This window comes from Pseudorca crassidens, chromosome 13 (assembly GCF_039906515.1).
Source record: "Pseudorca crassidens isolate mPseCra1 chromosome 13, mPseCra1.hap1, whole genome shotgun sequence".
NCBI classification, from domain to species: domain Eukaryota; kingdom Metazoa; phylum Chordata; class Mammalia; order Artiodactyla; family Delphinidae; genus Pseudorca; species Pseudorca crassidens.
The window spans coordinates 39,494,223-39,517,110 of NC_090308.1; the positions used below are offsets into that span (position 1 = coordinate 39,494,223).

At 35.8% G+C, this 22,888-nt stretch overlaps 1 protein-coding gene across 6 annotated transcripts in view; it reads left to right on the forward strand.

The window, feature by feature from the left end:
* Positions 1 to 22,888, forward strand: part of TBC1D32 (TBC1 domain family member 32) — a 188,875-nt gene that overhangs the window by 45,651 nt on the left and 120,336 nt on the right. For all 6 annotated transcript variants that reach the window (XM_067702240.1, XM_067702242.1, XM_067702241.1 and 3 more), the window contains 5 exons: positions 1,046 to 1,186; positions 3,671 to 3,763; positions 8,395 to 8,537; positions 10,149 to 10,276; positions 22,433 to 22,634. In XM_067702240.1, the coding sequence (XP_067558341.1) occupies positions 1,046 to 1,186; positions 3,671 to 3,763; positions 8,395 to 8,537; positions 10,149 to 10,276; positions 22,433 to 22,634 (707 nt within the window). The remainder of the gene's footprint in view (positions 1 to 1,045; positions 1,187 to 3,670; positions 3,764 to 8,394; positions 8,538 to 10,148; positions 10,277 to 22,432; positions 22,635 to 22,888) is intronic.

Consider the following 22,888-nt stretch of genomic DNA (forward strand, 5'->3'; position numbering starts at 1 on the left):
GGCAACTTCAATATTAAAATATCAAGGACTGAAATCACTATTCTCTTTCTAAACATTTTTTCTTCAGAATTAAATAGAAGAAGAATTTACTATGTACACAGATATTTGAGTTAGGAACTTGAGAAATTTTTTAATCTTTTCATGGTCTGCATGTAATTCTGGTTAAGGCATATTGATTTCAGTTCCTTAAACATTTGTCTGCTGTTCTCCATTCTTTTCTCTTATGGAGGTTTTTGTTCATGATTTTCCTGATGAGTCTTACTTTAAGCCTTGGCCTTCTTCCATTCACCTTTCCATGTTGCCATCAGAGTCAGTTTTCCACATGCATGTTTGATTTCTTTCCTGCTTGAAACCCTTTAATATCATCCCAATTGCCTCTATAATAAAGCCCGTACTCTTTCTGCAGCTCAGTCGTATGTGATCAGCTACCTTCTAGCTTTTGTTTCTCCTACTTGTCCTCGCTATGCTCTGTGTATATCAGGCTGTTTGCCGTACTCTGAATTGGAAGCCCAGTTTCATGCTGCTTCTTGGTTTTTGACACCAGCAAATAGTTCAGGGTCTTAAATAAAAGAGGTACTCAATAGATCTCGAATGTATTGATGAATGAGTGAATAAATGATATATGTTAGAAGGAGTCTGTATTTTAGAGATTGTAATTTCTTTTGCAAACATGGTTATAAATATCGTTTGTAGTACTGGCTTTTAATTGGTAGAATTAAACAGTAAGTAATGTTTTATATTCCTTTCTTAACTTGAAGTATCTTTATAATGAGAGATAACTAACAATCTTATGGTGTTTGTTTTAGAATGAACACTGTATGCATGTTGTACTTTTCTGAGGTTTGACAAATTTTATTATGAATGCTTTTCTTCAGATTTAGGTGTCTTAAAGTCTCTTGGGAAACAGTAAAGAATGTTTAAAAAAACTTACACCGAGTGTCTCCATTATAGACTGCAGCCTTGTTTAATATTCAGCCTTGTTTAATGAAATAACTACTGTAAAATATAATGACATTAAAACAAATGTAATTGTTTTTCTTTTAAGGGAATAAGCAGAAAACTTTCTACTACTCAGGACAAGAATTACAATATATTTATTTCATTCACTCACTGTGCCTTTTAGGAAGATTATTGATCTATACACAAGGCAGAAAGCTATTTCCTATAAAGCTGAAGAATAGAAAAGGTAAGTGCAATTAGATATGAATATGTTCAGGTATGGTAAGATTTGTGCTATGGATTTTTAAAATTTAGAGGTTTGGCTTGGTCTCTCCTAGGGTACTGAGCAACGTACCTTTTGTTCTGCTGACAGGCTTACATATCGAAGTGTTATTATTTTTTTTTGTTTTTCAGTATGTACTTCTTCCTATATGTATAATTTTATTTTCCCTGTCTTTAATGTTTTCCTTATTTTTTCTCTGACCTTCAAAATCCTAGATATACTGGATGATCCAAATCTGGATACAGAGCTGGCAGTCCTTGTTTAAGTTCTGGTTCCCCTAAAAACTAGCTGAGATCTTTGGGCAAATCACTGAACTATTCGTTTCTTTATCTGTAAAAACTAGAATATCAGTGCTGGACTCAGGGAATATTTGAGATGATCACAGAGAAGAGGTTTGGGAATAGTATTTTATAAACTGCAAAGCCCTGTACCATATGATATATTACTATATTATTGTTACCCTAAGTCCCATTTTTAAAGTTTTCTCCTTCAGAATTCACATGCTGTTAGTTGTCTTCCTTACTTTCCTTAAAACTTTTGTCTATTCTAGGAATATAGTACAGAGTAGAGATCAGCAAACTTTGCCTGTAAAGTGCCAGATAATAAATATTTTGGGCTTTTTGGGCCACATACTGTCTCTGTTGCATATTCTTTGTGTGTGTATATATGCACACGCATGCATGTGCAAAAAAGTTAACGCATTAGGCAAGAGACCACTATCCTTAGAAAGGGCTGCTTGCAAGGCTGGACTTTGGCTGGCATCTAGGAACTTGGATTTTTCACTGTTGCCAGAACTAATAACATTTTAGGCACAGTGAGCCACTCTTAATACAAACAATGTGTTTTAAGCTGAAAACCTGCTTTCCTTCTGGGTGTCTGGAATCCTGGTATGTATTGGGCAGAGAGTGCTTATGCATATGATCAGTCTCCAATAAAAAACTTTGCACATTGACTCTCTAATGACCTTCCTTGGTAGACAGCATTTCACATGTGTTGTCACAACTTGTTGTTGGAAGAATTAAGTGTATTCTGTGTGATTCCTTGGGAGAGGACTCTTGGACAGTTGTACCTGGTTTGCTCTTGATTTCACCCTATGTGCCTTTTCCCTTTGATTTTACTTTGTTTCCTTTTGTTGTAATAAATCATAGCTGGGGGTATTACTGTATGTTTAATTCTGAGTCTTCCTAGTGAATCTGGGAATGGTTTTGAGGACCCTGACATGTTTTACACACCTTTGAAAAATGGAAAAATCATTCTTAGCTTGCAGGCCTTACAAAATTAGGATATGATGGCTATATATTCCCATTCCTGTTATAAAGTATCTTCATTTTGAACATTTTATACTGTTTCCTAGTTGTTTTACTTAAACCTTTTCTCCATGGTTAAGTTGATTGTGAACTCCTTAAGAAAAAGTGTTTTATGTACTTTTATGTAGTACTGCCATATAATCCTACGTATAGTGGGCATGCAGAGAAATGACTTTCAAGAAAAGAGCTGCCGTTGTATAGGATATTGTTAACTTTACAGAAATAGAAAGATTAATGTATATTTGTGATGTTTCAGGTGTTTAACTTAAATTTATGTCTATCATCCAACTTATTTAGCATTTTTAATTGACTTTTGACAGCAACATTTTGGCCTATCAGATGTCACAGATCATCTCAAAACTCAGTTTTGAGACATCTATCCTACTGTATTTAGTATAGGTCAGCATTCACTTTTAATTCACATGTGCTTTCACCAGAAATTTTTTATGTAAGCTTCTATAACAGGTGTTGGTAAACTACAGCCCATAGACCAAATCTGATACACTGTTCTGTATGGTTTTTGAGCTAAGATTAGCTTGTATATTCTTAAATTATTGGGAAAACTTAATGTGTGGTGGGGAAAAATATATAAAATTCAAATTTCAACATACATAATTTTTTTTTGGAAAATAGCCACACTCATTCATTTGCAAATTGTCTATGGCTACTTTAGTGCATCAAGAGCAAAGCTGAATCTTTGTGACAGACTGGCCAGAAAGCCTACACTATTCACTATCTGGTCAAGGTTTGCTAACCTCTATTCTACAGTGCTATATAGGTAAGTTAGCTGGACCAACATGTTAAGCTGAATTTTACTGCTCCTAATTGAATAAACTGAAACAGCCCTGATCAGATTCATAGATCTTTCTATGGTAGGTTTATATTAAATGATTGGTTCAACATAAGTGGTAAAACTACACCTTCACATAGCACATATTGCATCATTTACCCTTGTTATCTTTTAATTTACTATGTCTAATTTATTCTTCCTGATATAATCTTGGATTATAGCCCCTTTCTCCCTAATTGTACCACGGTCTTCATGAAACCTCAGATTAGGAGGATGGAAGCTTAGTTAAAATTTTTCTAAGTTGTAAACATATGCTAGAAAATAACTTTTTTTTTTCCTTCCTTTTTGAAGATTCAGTATCCCTTGCAGATCTGCTGGTTCTGTTTACGCAACTTATCTATTACTCACCAAGTTGTCCAAAGATGACATCACCTGGTCATTTAGGTAATTCTGCTTCTATTGTTACTATAAATAGAGAAACAGAAACCATCTAAAAATATTCTATTTTCTGGATGTTTTGAGTGATGGACCTAGTTTAGTAAAGAGGTTTCATTAAGGTGCAGCATTATTCATAAGAAATTACATTGGTCCTCCCAGCCGGCTTCACAGGAGAATTCTATCAAACATTTAGAGAAGAGCTAACACTGATCCTTCTCAAACTCTTCTAAAAAACTTCATTCTACGAAGTCACCATCACCCTGATACCAAAACCAGATAAAAATATCACAAAAAAAGAAAATTATAGACCAATATCACTGATGAACATAGATGCAAAAATCCTGAACAAAATACTAGCAGACAGAATCCAACAGCACATTAAAAGGATCATACACCATGATCAAGTGGGATTTATCCCAGAGATGCAAGGATTCTTCAGTATACGTAAATCAGTGTGACACACCACATTAACAAATTAAGGAATAAAAACCATATGATCATCTCAATAGATGCAGAAAAAGCTTTTGAAAAAATTCAACTCCAATTTATGATAAAAAACTCTCCAGAAAATGGGCATAGAGGGAAGCTACCTCAACATAATAAAGGCCATATATGACAAACCCACAGCAAGCATCATACTCAATGGTGAAAAACAAAGCATTTCCACTAAGATCAGGAGCAAGACAAGGATGTCCACTTGCCACTATTATTCAACATAGTTTTGGAAGTCGTAGCCACAGCAGTCAGAGAAGAAAAAGAAATAAAAGGAATACAAGTTGGAAAAGAAGTAAAACTCACTGTTTGCTGATGATGTGATACTATACATAGAAAATCTTAAAGATGCCAGCAGAAAAATCACTAGAACAAATCAATGAATTTGGTAAGGTTGCAGAATACAAAATTAATGCCCAGAAATCTCTGGCATTCCTATACACCAACAACGAAAAATCAGAAAGAGAAATTAAGGAAACACTCCCATTTACCATTGTAACAAAAAGCATAAAATACCTAGGAATAAACTTAGCTAGGGAGACAAAAGACCTGTATGCAGAAAACTATAAGACTCTGATGAAAGAAATTAAAGATGATACAACAGATGGAGAGATATACCATGTTCTTGGATTGGAAGAATCGAAATTGTGAAAATGACTCTACTACCCAAAGCAATCTACAGATTTATTGCAATCCCTATCAAGCTACCAATGGCATTCTTCACAGAATTAGAACAAAAAATCTTACAGTTCATGTGGAAACACAAAAGACCCCCGAATAGCCAAAGCAATCTTGAGAAAGAACAATGGAGTTGGGGGAATCAGGCTCCTCGACTTCAAACTATACCACAAAGCTACAGTAATCAAGAGAGTATGGTACTGGCACAAAAATGGAAATATAGATCAAGAGTACAGGTTAGAATGCCCAGAGATAAACCCACGCAAATATGGGCACCTAATTTACGACAAAGGAGGCAAGAACATACAGTGGAGAAAAGACAGTCTTTTCAGTAACTGGTGCTGTGAAAACTGGACAGTTACATGTAAAAGAATGAAATTAGAACACTACCTAACACCATACAAAGATAAACTTCAAATGGATTAAAGACTTAATTGTAAGATCAGGCACTATTAAAACTATTAGAGGAAAACATAGGAAAAACACTGACATAAACCACAGTAAGATCTTTTTTAACCTATCTCCTAGAGTAACAAATAAAAACAAAAATAAACAAATGGGACTTAAAAGGTTTTGCACAGCAAAGGAAACCATAAACAAGACAAAAAGACAACCCTCAGAATGGGAGAAAATATTTGCAAATGAAACAATAGATAAAGGATTGATCTCCAGAATATACAAACAGCTCATGGAGCTCAAGTATCAAGAAAACAATCCAGTTATAAAATGGGCAGAAGACCTAAATAGACATTTCATCAAGGAAGACATACAGCCAAGAGGCACATGAAAAGATGCTCAAAACCACTAATTATTAGAGAAATGCAAATCAAAACTACAATGAGGTATCACCTCACGCTGGTCAGAATGGCCATTATCAAAAAAATGCTGGAAAGGGTGTGGTGAAAAGGGAACCCTCCTGCACTGTTGGTGGGAATGTAAATTGATAACAACCACTATGGAAAACAGTGTGGAGGTTCTTTAAAAAACTAAAAATAGAACTACCATATGACCCAGCAATCCCACTACTGGGCATATACCCTGAGAAAACCATAATTCAAAAAGAGACATGTACCACAGTGTTCATTGCAGCACTATTTACAATAGCCGGACATGGAACCAATCTATATGTCCATCGACAGATCAATGGATAAAGAAGATGTGGCACATATATACAATGGAATATTACTCAGCCATAAAAAGGAACAAAATTGAGTTATTTGTAGTGAGGTGGATGGACCTAGAGTCTGTCATACAGAGTGAAGTACATCAGAAAGAGAAAACTACTGTATGCCAACGTATATATATGGAATCTAAAAAAAAGAAATGGTTCTGATGAACCTAGTTGCAGGGCAGGAATAAAGAGGTAGACATAGAGAATGGACTTGATGACATGGGATGGGAGGGGGAAGCTGGGGCAAAGTGACAGTAGCATTGACATATATACACTACTGAATGTAAAATAGTTGGCTGGTGGGAAACAGCAGTGTAGCACAGGGAGTACAGCTTGGTACTTTGTGATGACCTAGAGGGGTGGGCTAGGGAGGAAGGGAGGGAGGCTCAAGAGGGAGGGGATATGGGGACATGTGTATGCATATGGCTGATTCGCTTTGTTGTGCAGCAGAAACTAACAGGGTATTGTGAAGCAATTTTACTCCAATAAAGATCTATTAAAAAAAAAAGTAAAAAAAGGAAATACCTTGGTCCTGGAAGTAAACCATGAAATTTAATTTTTTTCACTGATATTTAAGGTGTATATTTTTATTTAGAACCAATTTTGCTGAGAATTCTGATGTTTAAGATCAAGATGTTCTTAAACGATATTAAGATAAGTTCGATAGGTACTAGTGTGTTCTTTATTGCTATTTTATATCCTTTATATTTTCTTGGGTGTTTTGATCAGCTTGCTTGTTTCAGCTTATATCCAGTACTTATTTTCAGGGTCGTCTTTTATTGAAGAATAAAGCAAAGGAAAACCTTTTCTTTTTTTCAGAAAAATACCTTTTAGTCTTATAACTGTTGGCTGACTTATAAAATTTTTTTAAAAATGTTAACATTTAAAAGATAACTTGTATTGATATTCAAAGGAAAAAGTTTGTTTTCAAAGTAAAACACTTAATAACAACCCGCCTCCCCCCCCCGCCCCCGATTTATAGACTCAAACATTCTAAACGTGGAAGTTACTTTAGAAATGATGGTACAAATTCTTAGAGGAACACAGGTGAATCACAGAAAAAAATTATTTGGGTCATATATTAGTGTTGTAATACATCTATCAATTGGTAGGTTTTATCCATGCAATTATAACGGCCTATTAGTCCTAACAACGTTTCTCATACTTTTTCTGCCTTTAAGGTATTGATATTTACATGTATAAAGTACTAGGTTAGGTACCCCTGCTACATGCTCCTACAGCATACTATGCTTCCTTTATGAAAAATATTATCCTTTGTTATAATTGATAATGTCTTGGTTTACCATCTTGTGAACTATTTGTCTTATTTACTTCTTTGTCTACGTAGTACTCAAAAGTAGCAGAAAGTTGGATGAATGAATGAATAATGGTCAGATGCTCATCAGTAGTCTCTCACTGCAAACAGCATTTCTCATCTCGAGCTGGTTAAAAAAAATCACTGAACTTTTCTGTTTTCCCTTTCTGTCAAGTATTTGCTTAGTGTATTTATGGAGTATGGAATATTGTAGTATAAATTAAGAACTTTGGTGTTTTAGTCTTGTATCTTACTAGGACAACCTTACATTACTAACTTTTGTAAAGCACTGTTTTTTAAAACTTTATTATTTTCATGTAAAACACTATTTTGTTCAGTATATTAGGAGTTCAAGTGTCTGGAAATGTTAATTTATGAAACTAAAAATACCATATTTATTTTAGGGACTGTTCCCCATATTATATTTATTTGTATCTGTGTCTTCCTATATATATATTTTAAAACAAAGTCTTAAAAATTCTCATTCATTTCATTGGTTTTATGGTAACGTAAGAAGTATTCTGGTCTCCATTAAAGTTTCTCCTCTGCCTTCTTTTTGTCTGTGTTTTGTCTTAATGACTCTAATTTTCTACGAGGCTTGACACCTGAAGACACTTTCTTCTTTTTTAAGAAAAAGAAGAAAAGTGAATACAATAAGTAAGGTGTTTGCCAGGAGGGGAGAAGTTGTAAATTTGTTTCAGACCACATTCTCACTATCAAGCAGAGCTTTAATGTCAAACAGCAAATGATCTCATGGTGTCTTTTGGTATTTATATTATCATTTACTCACTTTTATTAACTTGAAGATAAGTTAAGCTAACATTGTCTTAAGTTTACGGTCATAATTTGGTAATAAATCATCCTTTGGGCATCCTTTAATTAACCTTGATGAGCTTTTTGGAACAGCAGTAGTTAACAGAAATAAAAGATATAATAATGTTCTAAGTTTTAATTTTCAAAAAATACTTCTTTTTTTATCAGAGAATTACTCTCCTGCAAGTATGGTAACTGAAATTCTTTGTATACTCTGTGATCAAAAAGAATGTGCAATTGAATGTTTATATAACAACACTGTGATCGAGGCGCTTCTTCAACCTATTCATAACCTAATGAAAGGAACTAAGGTTAGTATTAAAGAGTCTCTTAATTGGATATTAGTGAATATTCAGTGGGACTTCTAAATTTGATAATCTGAAGTATTATACCATTTTCCTTGTAAATGTATTTTGAATCTTAGTTTATACAATCAGTTGATTTTAGTTATGACAATGTGGGGGGAAAAGTACATATAACATCTTAAACTTTTTTTGGTCAGGCTTAGATTGTAAGGACTAAAGTTACTATATTAAGCTATTTGTTTTGCAAATCTAATAAGTCTTGTGAATGTTCTGTTGTTTGTTTTAATGGCAACTGTATAGCCTTTGGAAATATTTTCCTGAAGAGCCAGCTTTGTTTTACATGAAGAACAAGTACTACTTTAGAAAAACTTATAATTATCCCAGTTCTGAACATACGTATATGTCTCTTTACAGGTTGTACAGTATATTTCCTTACATTATATAACTTAACTTTCACAGCTGAGGCTGAAAGAAGCAAATTGCGTAATGTCAGACATTTAACAGGTGGAAGAGTTGGTACCGCTACCACTAGTGCAGTCTAATATATCTCTCCACTTTTTATGACTTAAATTTCTGGGGAATGACTTAAAGCTTTATCAGTAGGCTACAGGTTTTTGCCTTTCCATGTCCGTGTTTTGTAGTGTTTTTATTAGCTTCGTCTCCCTTTGCCCACCTTTCAATGGGCTGGGCAGCTGCTCACCCATTCAAGTATTCATTATTTATTGCTCATTTAGAAAACATTAAGCATTTATGTGAATGTAGTACAAAGTATGGAATTCTGGGAAAGTAAGTAGATATAATGAAAGTATTTTGACCTTAGTCAACCTCAGGGAAACGAGATGAGCAGAGAAGAAACAAATAGAGCATAATACACAACTGAATATTATAGAATGCCATGAAGTAAATTGTGAAACGTAAACCACATACCAGAGCTGAGAAATGTACTCCTGAATCTTGAGCCATAGCTGTTGTTTGCTTCTTTGCTTCATACATCTATCTTTAACTTTCTGTTTTCTTTTGGCATCTTTCTTTACCAGTATGTACTGGTAAAGCTAGTTTTAGTACTTTTAAGAATCAAAAGTGGGGAAATATGATTGGTCCAACCTATGTTTTCTCATTAGATGACATCATTGGCTATTTGCCAGCCCATGAATTGGTTGTCCTTAGTCACACCTACAATCATGACCCAACAACCAGGTGTAGGAAGGGATGGTATCCCTTAGAAGAGATGGTAGTATATTAGATACCATGTATAATAAAATTAGATTGGATATACAGGAACCCAGTGAGTGAGAAGTAAAGGGCAAAGAAGAAGAGCTACTGCATTTGTCAATTAGAATTATATACATATAAAACTGTGATAGCAGCAATTTTTTCAACTGTCTTAATAATCAATAATTGATTTGGGTAAAAAGTGTGTATGTATTTGCCTTATCAACTGTGCTGGTACGAGAATATAATCTAATGACACATTTAATTCAGACATTATTTCACAGCCAAACAATCAACTTTTTTTGTTGTGGTAATATAACTTTATTGGACTACATGACCACCCTTGAATGTTAGTCTGTGATATGTTAGTGTGTCTTAAAATTATATGATATATTTAATGTACAGGCTGCTCCAAATTGCTCTGAAACAGCTTTAATTCATGTAGCTGATATTTTGGCAAGAATTGCTTCTGTAGAAGAAGGACTTATTCTGCTACTTTATGGAGAAAATATGAGCTCTCCTGAAGAAAAAAGGTATGTTTCTGTTTTGAATTTGTGGAATTTTTTAGCATATTTTCTCATACCTGATTTAAAGTTTCCCAAAATTTTGTCATATATTAATGAAAATCAGGATAACTATTCTAGATATAGTTAGGTTTCCTGATCAACTGCTAATATATTAGATCATCAGAAAGTTGCAGGAGTAACCAGGATTATGGATTATACAGGCAGAGTAGGTCTTGATGTCTGCAACTTCAAAATAAGAATAGGAGGGTTCACTCTACATGGGATCTTTTTTGCTTCCTTGGACTGTACTCTTTCAACTTCTAAAGCCACACATGATTGATTTCAAGTTAACCACACAATGGAAATGCTGACTACTTCCACATCTTCCTTCTCTAACCCCTACTCTGTTCTATCTCCTGGCTTAGCCAATGGTAACATTTTGGTTATGCTTCCAGACTTTCTCTGCACCTATAATGATGCATCAAGTATATATGTTCATGTTTATAGAATTCTTTCTCATTTCAAAAATGGTGTATACATTACTCTGCAGTTTTTTTTGTGTGTAACCAAAGCATCTTCCTAGGTGAATGAAACATTTTTAATAGCTCTATGATACTTTTTTGTATGCTTTACCATAATTTATTCAAACTTCTGTCCAATTATTGGATATCAAGTTTGTTTAGGATTTTGCCTTCATAAATAACACCACAGTGAGTGTTCTTTTATCCTGTTGAAGTGGTAGATTACATTAATTAACTTTCTGAATATTGAACCAGCTTTGCGTACCTAGAATAATTGTTTTTATACATTGTTAAATTTGATTTGCTAATATTAGTAGAGGATTTTTGTCTGTGAGAGAGATTGGTCTGTAGTTTTTGTGATCTTTGGTCTTACTGTAAAATGCTGGTCTCATAAGTTAGGAAGCGTTCTGCGTCTATCTTATGGAAGAGATTTGGCATAATTTCTTAAATGTTTGATAGAATTCACCAGTGTACCTATTTGGGTGTGGTGTTTTCTGTTTAGGAAGATTATTATTTATTCTATTTCTTTAATAGATATGGGTTTGTTCAGATTGTTAGAATTTTGGCAGGTTGTGTTTTTCAAGGAATTGGTCCACTTAATCTAAGTTTTAAATTTGTGGGCATAGAGGTTTTTTTTGTTTGTTTGTTTTTTGTTTTTTTTTTACAGTATTCCTTTATTACCCTTTTAAAGTCTATGGGATTAGTAGAGACGGCCCCTCTTAATTCTGATGTTAATTTGCTTCTACTTTTTTTTTTTTCTGCCTCTAACCTGGCTAGAGGCTTTTCAATTTTACTGATCTTTTTAAAAAACTAGCTTTCCCCCTCTCTGTTCATTTCCTGTTTTTAATTTGACTGATTTCTGTTGTAGTTTTTATTGCCTTCTTCCTTTTGGATTTAGTTTCATTTTCCATGGTGAAAGCTTAGATTATTGAATTTTAGGTTTTCTTTCTAATATGTACATTCAATGATATAAATTTCCCTCTAAGCACTGCTTTTGCTGAATCTGACAATTGAGTTGTGTTTTCCTTTTCATTAGTTCAAAATATTTTTAAACATCTCTGGAGACTTCTTTGACCTATGAGTTATTTATGGGTCAGAGAGTATATTTTGTATGATTTATATTTTTAATTTGTTAACATGTGTTTTATGACCCAGAATGTGGTCTCTTAGTGAATGTTATGTCTTATGTGAGCTTGAGAAAAATGTATATTCTGCTATTGAAGTATTCTATACATACCAGTTATGTACTGTTGGTAGTTGGTGGTGTTCAGCTCTGTGCTTACTAGCTTCATGCTGGATCTGTCAATTACTGACAGAGGGGTGTTGAAATTTCAGACTATATCAGTGAATTCATCTTTTTCTCCTTGCATTTCTGTTAGTTTCTGCTTCATGTATTTTGATACTATTGGGTGCATACACATTAAGGATCGTTATGTCCTTTTGGAAAATTGACCCCCTTTATTATGTAATGTGCCCTTTGCATAATTTTCCTTGCTGTGAAGTCTGAAATTAATATAGCTACTCCAGCTTTCTCTTGATTGTCAGCATATGTCTTTCTTCATCCCTTTACTTTTTTTTTTTTTTTTTTTTTTGGCGGTACGTGGGCCTCTCACTGTTGTGGCCTCTCCCATTGCGGAGCACAGGCTCCGGATGCGCAGGCTCAGCGGCCATGGCTCATGGGCCCAGCCGCTCCGTGGCATGTGGGATCTTCCCGGACTGGGGCACGAACCCGTGCCCCCTGCATCGGCAGGCGGACTCTCAACCACTGTGCCACCAGGGAAGCCCCTTCATCCCTTTACTTTTAATCTATCTTTGTCATTATATTTAAAATGCACTTCTATAGATACCACATAACTGAGTCTTGTTTTTTAATCTAGTCTGACAGTCTTTCTTTTAATTGATTCTTGTCATTTAGAGTGATTTGATATGATTGGATTAATATCTACCGTATTTGTTACTGTTTTCTGTTTTGCCTTTATTCTTCCTTTTTTGTGTGTGTTCCGCACTTTTTCTGCCATCTGTTTTTTTTTTTTCCATCGTGTGTTTTAATCTGTTTACATCTGGGAACATACTGTCTTTCTGATAATAGTCACACAAGACCAAGGTCTTTTGTTGGGTCACCGTTTAATCCTCACAGTGGCTAAGGAGGGGGCCTCTGTGGTCATCTTCATTATATAGATGGAGACTTTGAGGCTTGGCTTTCGATAACTTTGATTTAGTATAAGAGAAGTAGTTTTTTTCTTTTTTTTTCTTTTTGACCTATTTTGCACTAATGAAAAATTTCTTTTCTCTGCTATACAAAAGTAACACATACTCCGGACAGTGAACTTGGGAAGGAGGAACGGAGCATTAGTAACTAAATTGAGAGGCAGCACTGAGTGAGGGTTAGTCACACGAGCCCTGGTTCAGACTACTTGGGTTCACATCCTAGCTCCACCGCTCAGTCATTCCTCACCTGTGAATTAGGGATAATCAGCACTACCTGACTCACAGGGCTGTCAACACTTTAAGCCAGTTACTACATGTGAGGCAGTACGGGTTAGTTAGCTTTTAGTGTGTGCACATGTGCCTTATAAAAAGTGGGCTTGTGCCTTGTGTTCAAGTACTTAATACGTTTTGTAGAAGGTAAGCTTTCTGAACTCCTACCTTTGAACAGAATAAATACATCTTCATAGTTGGTTGATAGCTTGGCTAGGTGGGGAGACTGGAAACATTGTTACATTGCCTCCTGCATCCACTATTGCCAAGTTCCATGGCTGAGTTTCTTTCTCAGGAGCCTTTTTTTAAAAAAATTTTTTTACAGTATCCACTACAAAGGAGTAAAGTGATGAATTTTATTTATTTATTTATTTTTGGCTGCATTGGGTCTTCGTTGCTGCATGGGCTTTCTCTAGTTGCGGTGAGCGGGGGCTGCTCTTCTTTGCAGTGCGCGGGCTTCTCATTGCGATAGCTTGTTTCGTTGTGGAGCACAGGCTTCTAGGTGCACGGGCTTCAGTAGTTGTGGCTCGCGGGCTCTAGAGCGCAGGCTCAGTAGTTGTGGCGCATGGGCTTAGTTGCTCCACGGCATGTGGGATCTTCCCGGACCAGGGCTTGAACCCGTGTCCCCTGCATTGGCAGGTGGATTCTTAACCACTGCGCCACCAGGGAAGTCCCCAGGAGGCTTTTTTACCTCTGAAACTTTCCAGGACCTAATGTTTCTTGAGGGTATGACTTACGCTGGGCCTTTTTTCCTTTTCTCAGGCATTAGCTGGACAATGTTAGGGAGAGGACTTGCATTCTTTGGCACAGGGGACTTTGCTTCTGTTGTGAGTTTGATCACTTTCTCTGCTTCTGTTTTCTCTTTTTGGTGCTCCTGTGAATTGGTTGTTGAATTTCCAGGTGTGATCCTCTGGGTCCCTTAGCTTTTCCCTCATAGTCCTGCCTTTTTGATCTTTTTCGTTACGTAGGAGATGTTCTTGGATTTATTTTGATAGTGATTTTTACTTTCTAATACTTGGTTTGATATGTTTTAAGCTCGTCGGATGGGCCAGGTTTTCCATGCCTGGTTCCCAGATCCTGTAGTTTAGTTGGGGAGGGGCCCTTCTGGTCCAGAATGCTGACTTCAGCCCTTCTCGAACTCCCTGTCTAGTTGGGCACCTCATGGCTCTCCTCAGCTATGCCTGGCTTCCAGCTCTGAGCCTGTTAGGCTTACCTTCTTCAGAGCAGCTTTGTCCGGTAGAGCTTTATGTGATGATGGTATGTTCTAGACCTGAACTGTCTAGTAACGTTACCACTAGACACTTATGGCTGTTGAGCACTTAACATATGGCTAGTGTGACAGAACTGAGTTGTAACTTTTACTTGCTTTTAAATTAAAAAAATTAAATGTGGTTAATGGCTATGGTATTCACCACTCTAGAGAATAAACCTCTAGTCTTTTGGCAGGATGGGGAATTGGGGCTATGGGTTGGGAGACCTTAGACTACTACTCCTGTGTTCAGCCCCACCTGCATCCTGCCCTGGGCTGTTCCTGGTGCCTGAGACCTCTGGGCTTGGGCTGTGCCTTGCTTCTGCTCAGTTCTGCAGGTCTGCTTCTTCCTGGGCTGCTCCTCAGTTACCACATGTCTCACTGCCGCTTTCCACCTCTAAGTCACTGCTGACATCTTTTAGCTATTGTTCTTCTCTTTTCCATTGTGGGTTTATATCTCTTTATTTCTTGGTCCCTGTTTTTCTGGGGCTCGGCGGGGAGGGTGCTGAGATAAGCATGTGGTCTAATCTTCCATGAGTAATCCGTTTTCCTGATCTTCTATTCTTATTTGCTGTGATATTCTTCCCAAATCACTCTCAGCCCAGTAGTTAGCCGTTCTTTTCTATTGCTTGAGTTCTCTTCTTTGGGTTCAGCTTTTCATGTTATTGGTTCTTTAAGACAAAATGGATGTAGACAAGGGCTCTGCCGCTTAGTTTTTTAAGTTGGGGAGTTTCCAGCTAGACCTTTCCTGAACGGGATTTTGATCAGCAGCTCTGTGTGGACCAGTGTGGTGAGTTGATTGGCAAATTTTCTCTGAGAGAATAAGGGCGTTGCTGGGAATTTTCTATTATATTGAGGACATTTCAGATGCCAGAATTAAGAAGACTTTTATCTTAGGAGTTCACTTCTCTCTCTGGAGAAGCCTTCACTTTCCCTAAACATTTGTTCAGAATTCTGCCTTGGTATAAAAGCTGCTCATGCTTCTGAGGTGAGTGTGGGGCAGGGGCAGATCAGACTCCTCCCCACTTTGGGCCCCACTGCATTTGCTGACTCTGAGCTCAGAGCTCCATCATGAGCTCTCCGCTTCTGCATTCCAGGCAGGGTTTTTATACTGTGGGTTCCTCTGCCTCTGTAATCTGGAGCTGCTCCCTCCCTGTCTGCCTTCTCCCAGAAGTCTTTAAAACCTCTTTCTCTTCCCATTCTTGCCATTGTTCAGGGGTTTTCCCTTTTATACAACTGTATTCTTATTTTACTGGGCTCTCCTGAGCAATGGGAGGCAGATGTGTATGGACACCTGCGTATACCTTCTTTGGCTTTAACTGAGCTGAGCATTTTATGATTCAGTCTTCTTCTTTCCTAGCATATCAATTATACTTTTCTTTTTCTTTCTTTTTAGTGGTTGCCCTTACGTTTGTAATACATATTTACAGCTGAATTAGCTGTAACTACTGGTATTAAATCTTCTTTCGAATAACACTATACCACTTAACAGGTAGTGCAAGAACCTTATAAGAATACTCGCAGCTCCTCCTTCCTATCCCTTATAACTTTGTTGTCATTTCACTATTCCACAGGTATAATCATCAAATACTTGTTTGCAATTATTATTCTGAAAAAACTTATCTATTAGGTCAATTAGTAATACACGAAAAATTTGTATTCTTTATGAAGTACCTTATATACTAGGCTTTTTTAAATTTCAAAGTAGACTGCCCTAAAAATGGTATTGCTGGGTCAGAGCAGCATGTATATTTTATATTTCATGGGTACTACCAGATGATTTTCCAATGTTGTAGAATTTTACCTTCTTGCTGGCAGTGTGTGAGAAGCATGAAGAGTACCCTTCTTTCCATATTCTTGTCAAGACTACATAATCAGTTTGACTGTATTTTGGCAAGCTAATGGATGAAAGACCTTGTTTTGATTCATATTGTCCAACTCTTGTTATGTTTGAGCATCTCATTGCTCCTATGGAGATACGGTTTTTGGCTATTTCCATTTCTTTTTTTTTTTTTCAGTTTACTTTTTATTTTTAAAAATTTTATTGGAGTATAGTTGCTTTACAATGTTGTGTTAGTTTCTACTGTACAGCAAAGTGAATCAGCTATATGTATATATATATCCCCTGTCTTGGATTTTCTTCCTGTTTAGGTCACCACAGAGCACTGAGTAGAGTTCCCTGTGCTATGCAGTGGGTTCTCATTAGTTATCTATTTTATACATAGTATCAATAGTGTGTATATGTTAATCCCACTCTCCCAATTCATCCCACTTGCCCCTTTCACCTTTGGTATCCATACGTTTGTTCTCTACGTCTTTGTCTCTATTTATGCTTTGTAAATAAGATCGTCTATACCAATTTTTTCAGATTCCACATATATGTGTTAATGTACGATATTTGTTTTTCTCTTTCTGACTGACTTCACTCTCCATCCACATCTCTACAAATGACCCAATTTCGTTCCTTTTTATGGCGGAGTAATATTCCATTGTATGTGTGTACCGAATCTTCTTTATCCATTCCTCTGTTGATGGACATTTAGGTTGTTTCTACGCCCTGCCTATTGTAAATAGTGCTGCAGTGAACATTGGGGTGCATGTGTCTTTTTGAATTATGGTTTTCTCTGGGTATATGCCCAGTAGTGGGATTTCCGGGTCACATGGTAGTTCTATTTTAGTATTTTTAAGGAACCTCCATACTGTTCTCCATAGTGGCTGTATCAATTTACATTCCCACCAACAGTGAAAGAGGATTCCCTTTTCTCCACACCCTTTCCAGCATTTATTGTTTGTAGATTTTGTGATGATGGCCATTCTGACTGGTGTGAGATGATATCTCATTGTAGTTTTGATTTGCATTCCTCTAATAATTAGTGATGTTGAGCATTTTTTCATGTGGTTGGCCATCTGTATGTCTTCTTTGGAGAAATGTCTATTTAGGTCTTCTGCCCATTTTTGGATTGGGTTGTTTGTTTTTTTTGGTATTGAGCTGCATGAGCTGTTTGTATATTTTGGAGATTAATCCTTTGTCCATTGCTTCGTTTGCAAATATTTTCTCCCATTCTGAAGGTTGTCTTTTCATCTTGTATATGATTTCCTTTGCTGTGCAAAAGCTTTTAAGTCCCATTTGTTTATTTTTGTTTTTATTTCTGTTACTCTAGGAGGTGGGTCAAAAAAGATCTTGCTGTGGTTTTTTTATGTCAAGGAGTGTTCTGCCTATGTTTTCCTCTAAGAGTTTGATAGTGTCTGGCCTTACATTTAGGTCTTTAATCCATTTTGAGTTTATTTTTGTGTATGGTGTTAGGAAGTGTTCTAATTTCATTCTTTTACATGTAGCTGTCCAGTTTTCCCAGCACCAATTATCGAAGAGGCTGTCTTTTCTCCATTGTATATTCTGGCCTTCTTTGTCACAGATTAGGTGACCATTGGTGTGTGGTTTTATCTCTGGGCTTTCTATCCTGTTCCATTGATCTGTATTTCTGTTTTTGTGTCAGTACCATGTTGTCTCGATTACTGTAGCTTTGTAGTAGAGTCTGAAGTCAGGGAGCCTGATTCCTCCAGCTCCTTTTTTATTTTTTCTCAAGATTGCTTTTGCTATTCGAGGTCTTTTGTGTTTCCATACAAATTGTAAAATTTTTTGTTCGAGTTCTGTGAACAATGCCATTGGTAATTTGATAGGGATTGCACTGAATCTGTAGATTGCTATGGGTAGTATAGTCATTTTCACAATATTGATTCTTCCAATCCAAGAACATGGTATATCTCTCCATCTATTTGTTTTGTCTTTGATTTCTTTCATCAGTATCTTATATTTTTCTGCATGCAGGTCTTTTGCCTCCTTAGGTAGGTTTATTCCTAGGTATTTTATTCTTTTTGTTGTAGTGGTAAATGGTATTGTTTCCTTAATTTCTCTTTCTGACCTTTCATTGTTGGTATATAGGAATGATTCCTTTTCATAGCTTCAGCCCACTCTTTTAGTTTGATTTTTTTTCACCGACTCTGAGTTACGTGTACACACAGTGAACATACAAAGCTTATTATAAAAAGTTCCTTCCTTGTTCTCCAGAGGCAGCTACTTTTGGCTGCTTTAGATGTTTCCTTTAGAGCTTACATCTAGATCATTAAGTAATGCACTTATAATACTTTTAGATTTTAGTTTAACATATTATTCATTGACTTATTACAATGATTTATATCTCTCTCTCCTTATCTCCCCCAGCCCACCTGCATGTACAACACTTACTCTCTCCCTTCCCTCTATCAGTGCAATATAGTTGAGCCAATAGTCTTGGTTGGAATCATACTGTATCTACCCTACCATGAGCAACCTTCACAGCCCAGCCATATCATTACTTTCACAACTTGTTTTCTTTGGAGTTAGTTTTATTTCTTTTGTTGGCATTAATTTTCAGTGTACTTAACTTTCCTAACATTATATCTTCTTGCAGTATATTCAAATGCTAGACAAATTCTATCAATTTTTATCAAAGACTTTTTTAGCCTTCTGATCTACTTTATTCAGACTAGTTCCTGGCTTGGTCTGGTGCATAGCTTTTATCCTTGTAATGACCTTTATCATCACTAGGATGACTTTTTCCCCACCTCCTCTGGAAGCTTTTCAGTCTTCTGTTGCCTGTTAGTATTCTGAAATTTTATGATGTTTCTTGATGAAGTTCTATTCTTAACCTATTTGATGGACTTTTTTAATCTGAAGATTTATGTCTTTCAGTTTAAGAAAAATAGTTGGATTTCATTTCTTTTTTGTCTTTGTTTTTACATAATATGACTTTATTCATATGAAATGTGAAAAATAGACAAATTCATAGCAACAAAGTGAATTTGTGGTTGCTGGGGGCCAAAAGTTGGGGCAATGATCTTCTGTTTTCTCTTAAACTCTCATTGGGATTTAGACTTCCCTATCTGTTCTATGCATGTTTTTTTGTTTTGTTTTGTTCTTTAACTTTCTAGCAAATTGCCTCAGCTTGCTTTATTTTAAGCACTTCTACTGAAATTTTTATTTCTACTTCTTTTTTAAGAGTACATTCTTACTCTATTGCCCTATTATTTTAATTTGTTTTTTATTTTATGTGAGTTTTAAAGGTTACTTTACATTTACAGTTATTACAAAATCTTGGCTGTATTCCCCATGTTGTACAATGCATCCTTGAGCCTGTCTTACACCCAGTAGTTGTTTGTACCTCCCACTCTTCCACCCCTATATTGCCCCTCCCCCTCCCCACTGGTAACCACTAGTTTGTTCTCTTATCTGTGAGTCTGCTGCTTTTTTGTTATATTCACTAGTTGTATTTTTTAGATTCCACATATAAGTGATATCATAGTATTTGTCTCTCTGTCTGACTTATTTCACTTAGGCTAATGCCCTCCAAGTCCATGGATATTGATGCAGATGGCAGAAGTTCATTTGTTTTTATGACTGAGTAGTATTCCACTGTGTGTGTGTGTGTGTGTGTGTGTGTGTATATATATATATATGTGTGTGTGTGTGTATTTGTATACACACACACACCACATCTTCTTTATCCATTCATCTGTTGATGGACACTTAGGTTGCTTCCACTGTAAATAATGCTCCTATGAACACTGGGGTGCATATACCTTTTCAAATTAGTCTTTTTGTTTCTTTTGGATATATACTCAGGAGTGGAATTGCTGGGTTATATAGTAGTTTTATTTTTAATTTTTTTGAGAAACTCTGTATGGTTTTCTACAGTGGTTGCACCAATTTACATTTCCCACCAGCAGTGTTCCCTTTTCTCTGCATCCTCACCTCTACATCCTAACATTTGTTATTTGTGTTCTTTCTGATGATAGCCATTCTTACAGGTGTGAGGTGAAATCTCATTGTGGTTTTGATTTGCATTTCCCTGTTGATTTAGCAGTGTTGAACATCTTTTCACGTGCCTATTGGCCATCTGCATTTTTTCTTTGGAAAGTATGTCTATTCAGTTCTGCCCATTTTTTAATCTGGGTTTGGTTTGTTTTTGATGTTGAGTTGTATAAGCTGTTTATATATGTTGGATATTAACCCCTTATCGGTCATATCATTTACAAATATCTTCTCCCATTCAGTAGGCTGTCTTTCATTTTATTGATGGTTTCCTTTGCTGTGCAAAAAGCTGTTTAGTTTAATTAGGTCCCACTTGTTAATTTTTGCTTTTATTTCCTTTAGGAGATGGATCAAAAAAAATATTGCTATGATTTTATGTCCAAGAGTGTTCTTACTAGCATCCTATTCTTGTTTCATGAGTGTAAGTTCTTCTTACCTCTGTGAAGGTAATGAAGTTTTCATTTGTCATTTTATTTTTATGTTCAAATAGACTTTTGTATTTGTTATCTTGGTCTCTGACTTTTTAAATCAGGTTTCTTCAAGTATATTAAAGTTAGTAAAAAGCTGCTTGAAACTCATGCAGGGAAGTGTGACTTGTCACTTGTGGCCTTTGCTGAAGGGGAGCCTTGCCATGGTATTGTTTGAGGAACCTTTAATGTAAGTATCTTTAGTCTTGTCTTTGTTCTGGTCAGAGTCCATGAAGAAGGCTCTTACAGTTAGCTGCCTGAAGAGAGTATAAGCCTAGTGAGAGAAGACCACTGAATGCAAAAGGTGATGGGTCTCAAGCTTTAGTATATAAAACTTGATTAAATCCTGTGCTGCTTGCTATCAGTTTTAATCTCTGCCTAACTTCCAAGAGGTACAGGGGTGACTACCTGGAATGTGAAAAGAATCTGGAGGTCAAATTCCTTCTTAAACTGAGTTTCAGGCATCTCTATTTTAAGTCCCACTGGTACCCCCAATTATAGAGATTTTTGGTGTCACCAATTTGAGTTTTTTGAGAGGTTCTATGAGATCATGTTGATTCCATTTTCTACACTGTGGCTGATCATTCAGTTTTTCTAGGCTCTGAATTATTCTTTTATTCTAGGTTCCAAACTTTGTTACTATCATATCCTTTTTTTTCTCCTTGTCCTTGACGGCTGCAAGAGCCTTCTGAAAATTTTGTTTACTTTTACATTTTAATATTTCAGCAGGGAGCAGATGTGAATGTATGTGTTCAATCTGACATAGTTAACCTGGAAGTCTTTTTCTTATCCATATATAACAATTCTTTTAAAATTATGAAGACTAACCCTTTGTCATGAGTTCTAAGGTTTCTTTTTATTGTCCATCACTTCTCTATTTAAGTTTTTTTCTGCTATGTAGACATCCTTTAATTGTATGTAGTCGTTTTTCCCAATCATTATCCTTATGATTTCTAGATTTTTTTTTTAAAGCGTCTCCCTCACATTGAAGTTAAACAGATAAAGCATAAAACGTTAGAACTTCTTCTGAATCCTCATTGTGCAGTGGTGAAGAGTTTCTAACTTTATTAGTGAAAACCTGGATATATCTCAGATGTCCAACAATAAGAGGCTAGTTGATTAAATTATATTTATACAAAGGAGTACTTAGCAGCTGTAAAAAGGGGATGAGGAATTTTTTATGTACTGCTATAGAATTATCAGAATATATGAAGTAAAAAACAAAACAGAAGAATGTTTATAGAATGCTACCTTTTGTATAGTAGGATGGAATATGAATAAATACAATTATATTTGCTTTTTCAAAAGGAAATGATAAAAGAATAAGCTAAAAAGTAATAGTTTTAGAGGAGGGGAAGAAGTATATGGATCGGGAGGTATCGGTATGAGACACCTGGGATTTATTCCTTGATTGTACCTAGGTTTAACTTAGGAATCATGTATCTGTTTCATATACTAAATGTTAAAGTTAAAAAGTAGAATTAAAAAAAAATTCAAACAAATGGAAATAAGTGAACTTAACTACCAAACAGTCAAGTTAGTGATATACCCATGCAGAGAAAAGCATTTCAGTCAGATTAGGTCACTTGAAGTACATTGCTTTTAGGTATCATCTTTTAGTCCTACAGGTGCTCATATAATTGCCCAGTTTTCGAAAAAAGTTCTTGATGAAGATATTTCTATTTTTCCTGGATCGGAAATGTTTCCTGCGGTTAAAGGAGCTTTTACTTCTGTGTGTCGTCAAATATATGGTACATGTGAAGGCTTGCAGGTTTTAATTCCTTATAATTTGCATGAATCTATAGCAAAGGCATGGAAGAAGGTAAGTATTTTCAAACTTTTTTTCTTCTCTTCAAATCTTTATTTCAAATACAGTCACTATTGTAATATCATACTACAGTTAAAATATTTTACTGGAGCACATATGACGACTTTAGCACCACAGTAGTCCAGGGGACATAATGCTTTCTTATTTGGCACAACATGACTTCAGTACATCCTCTCCCCATAGCACAAAGCTCTATGACCTAACTGGGCACTACAAAGTCTTTTCTTCTGAAAAGAGAGCCTTTGAAT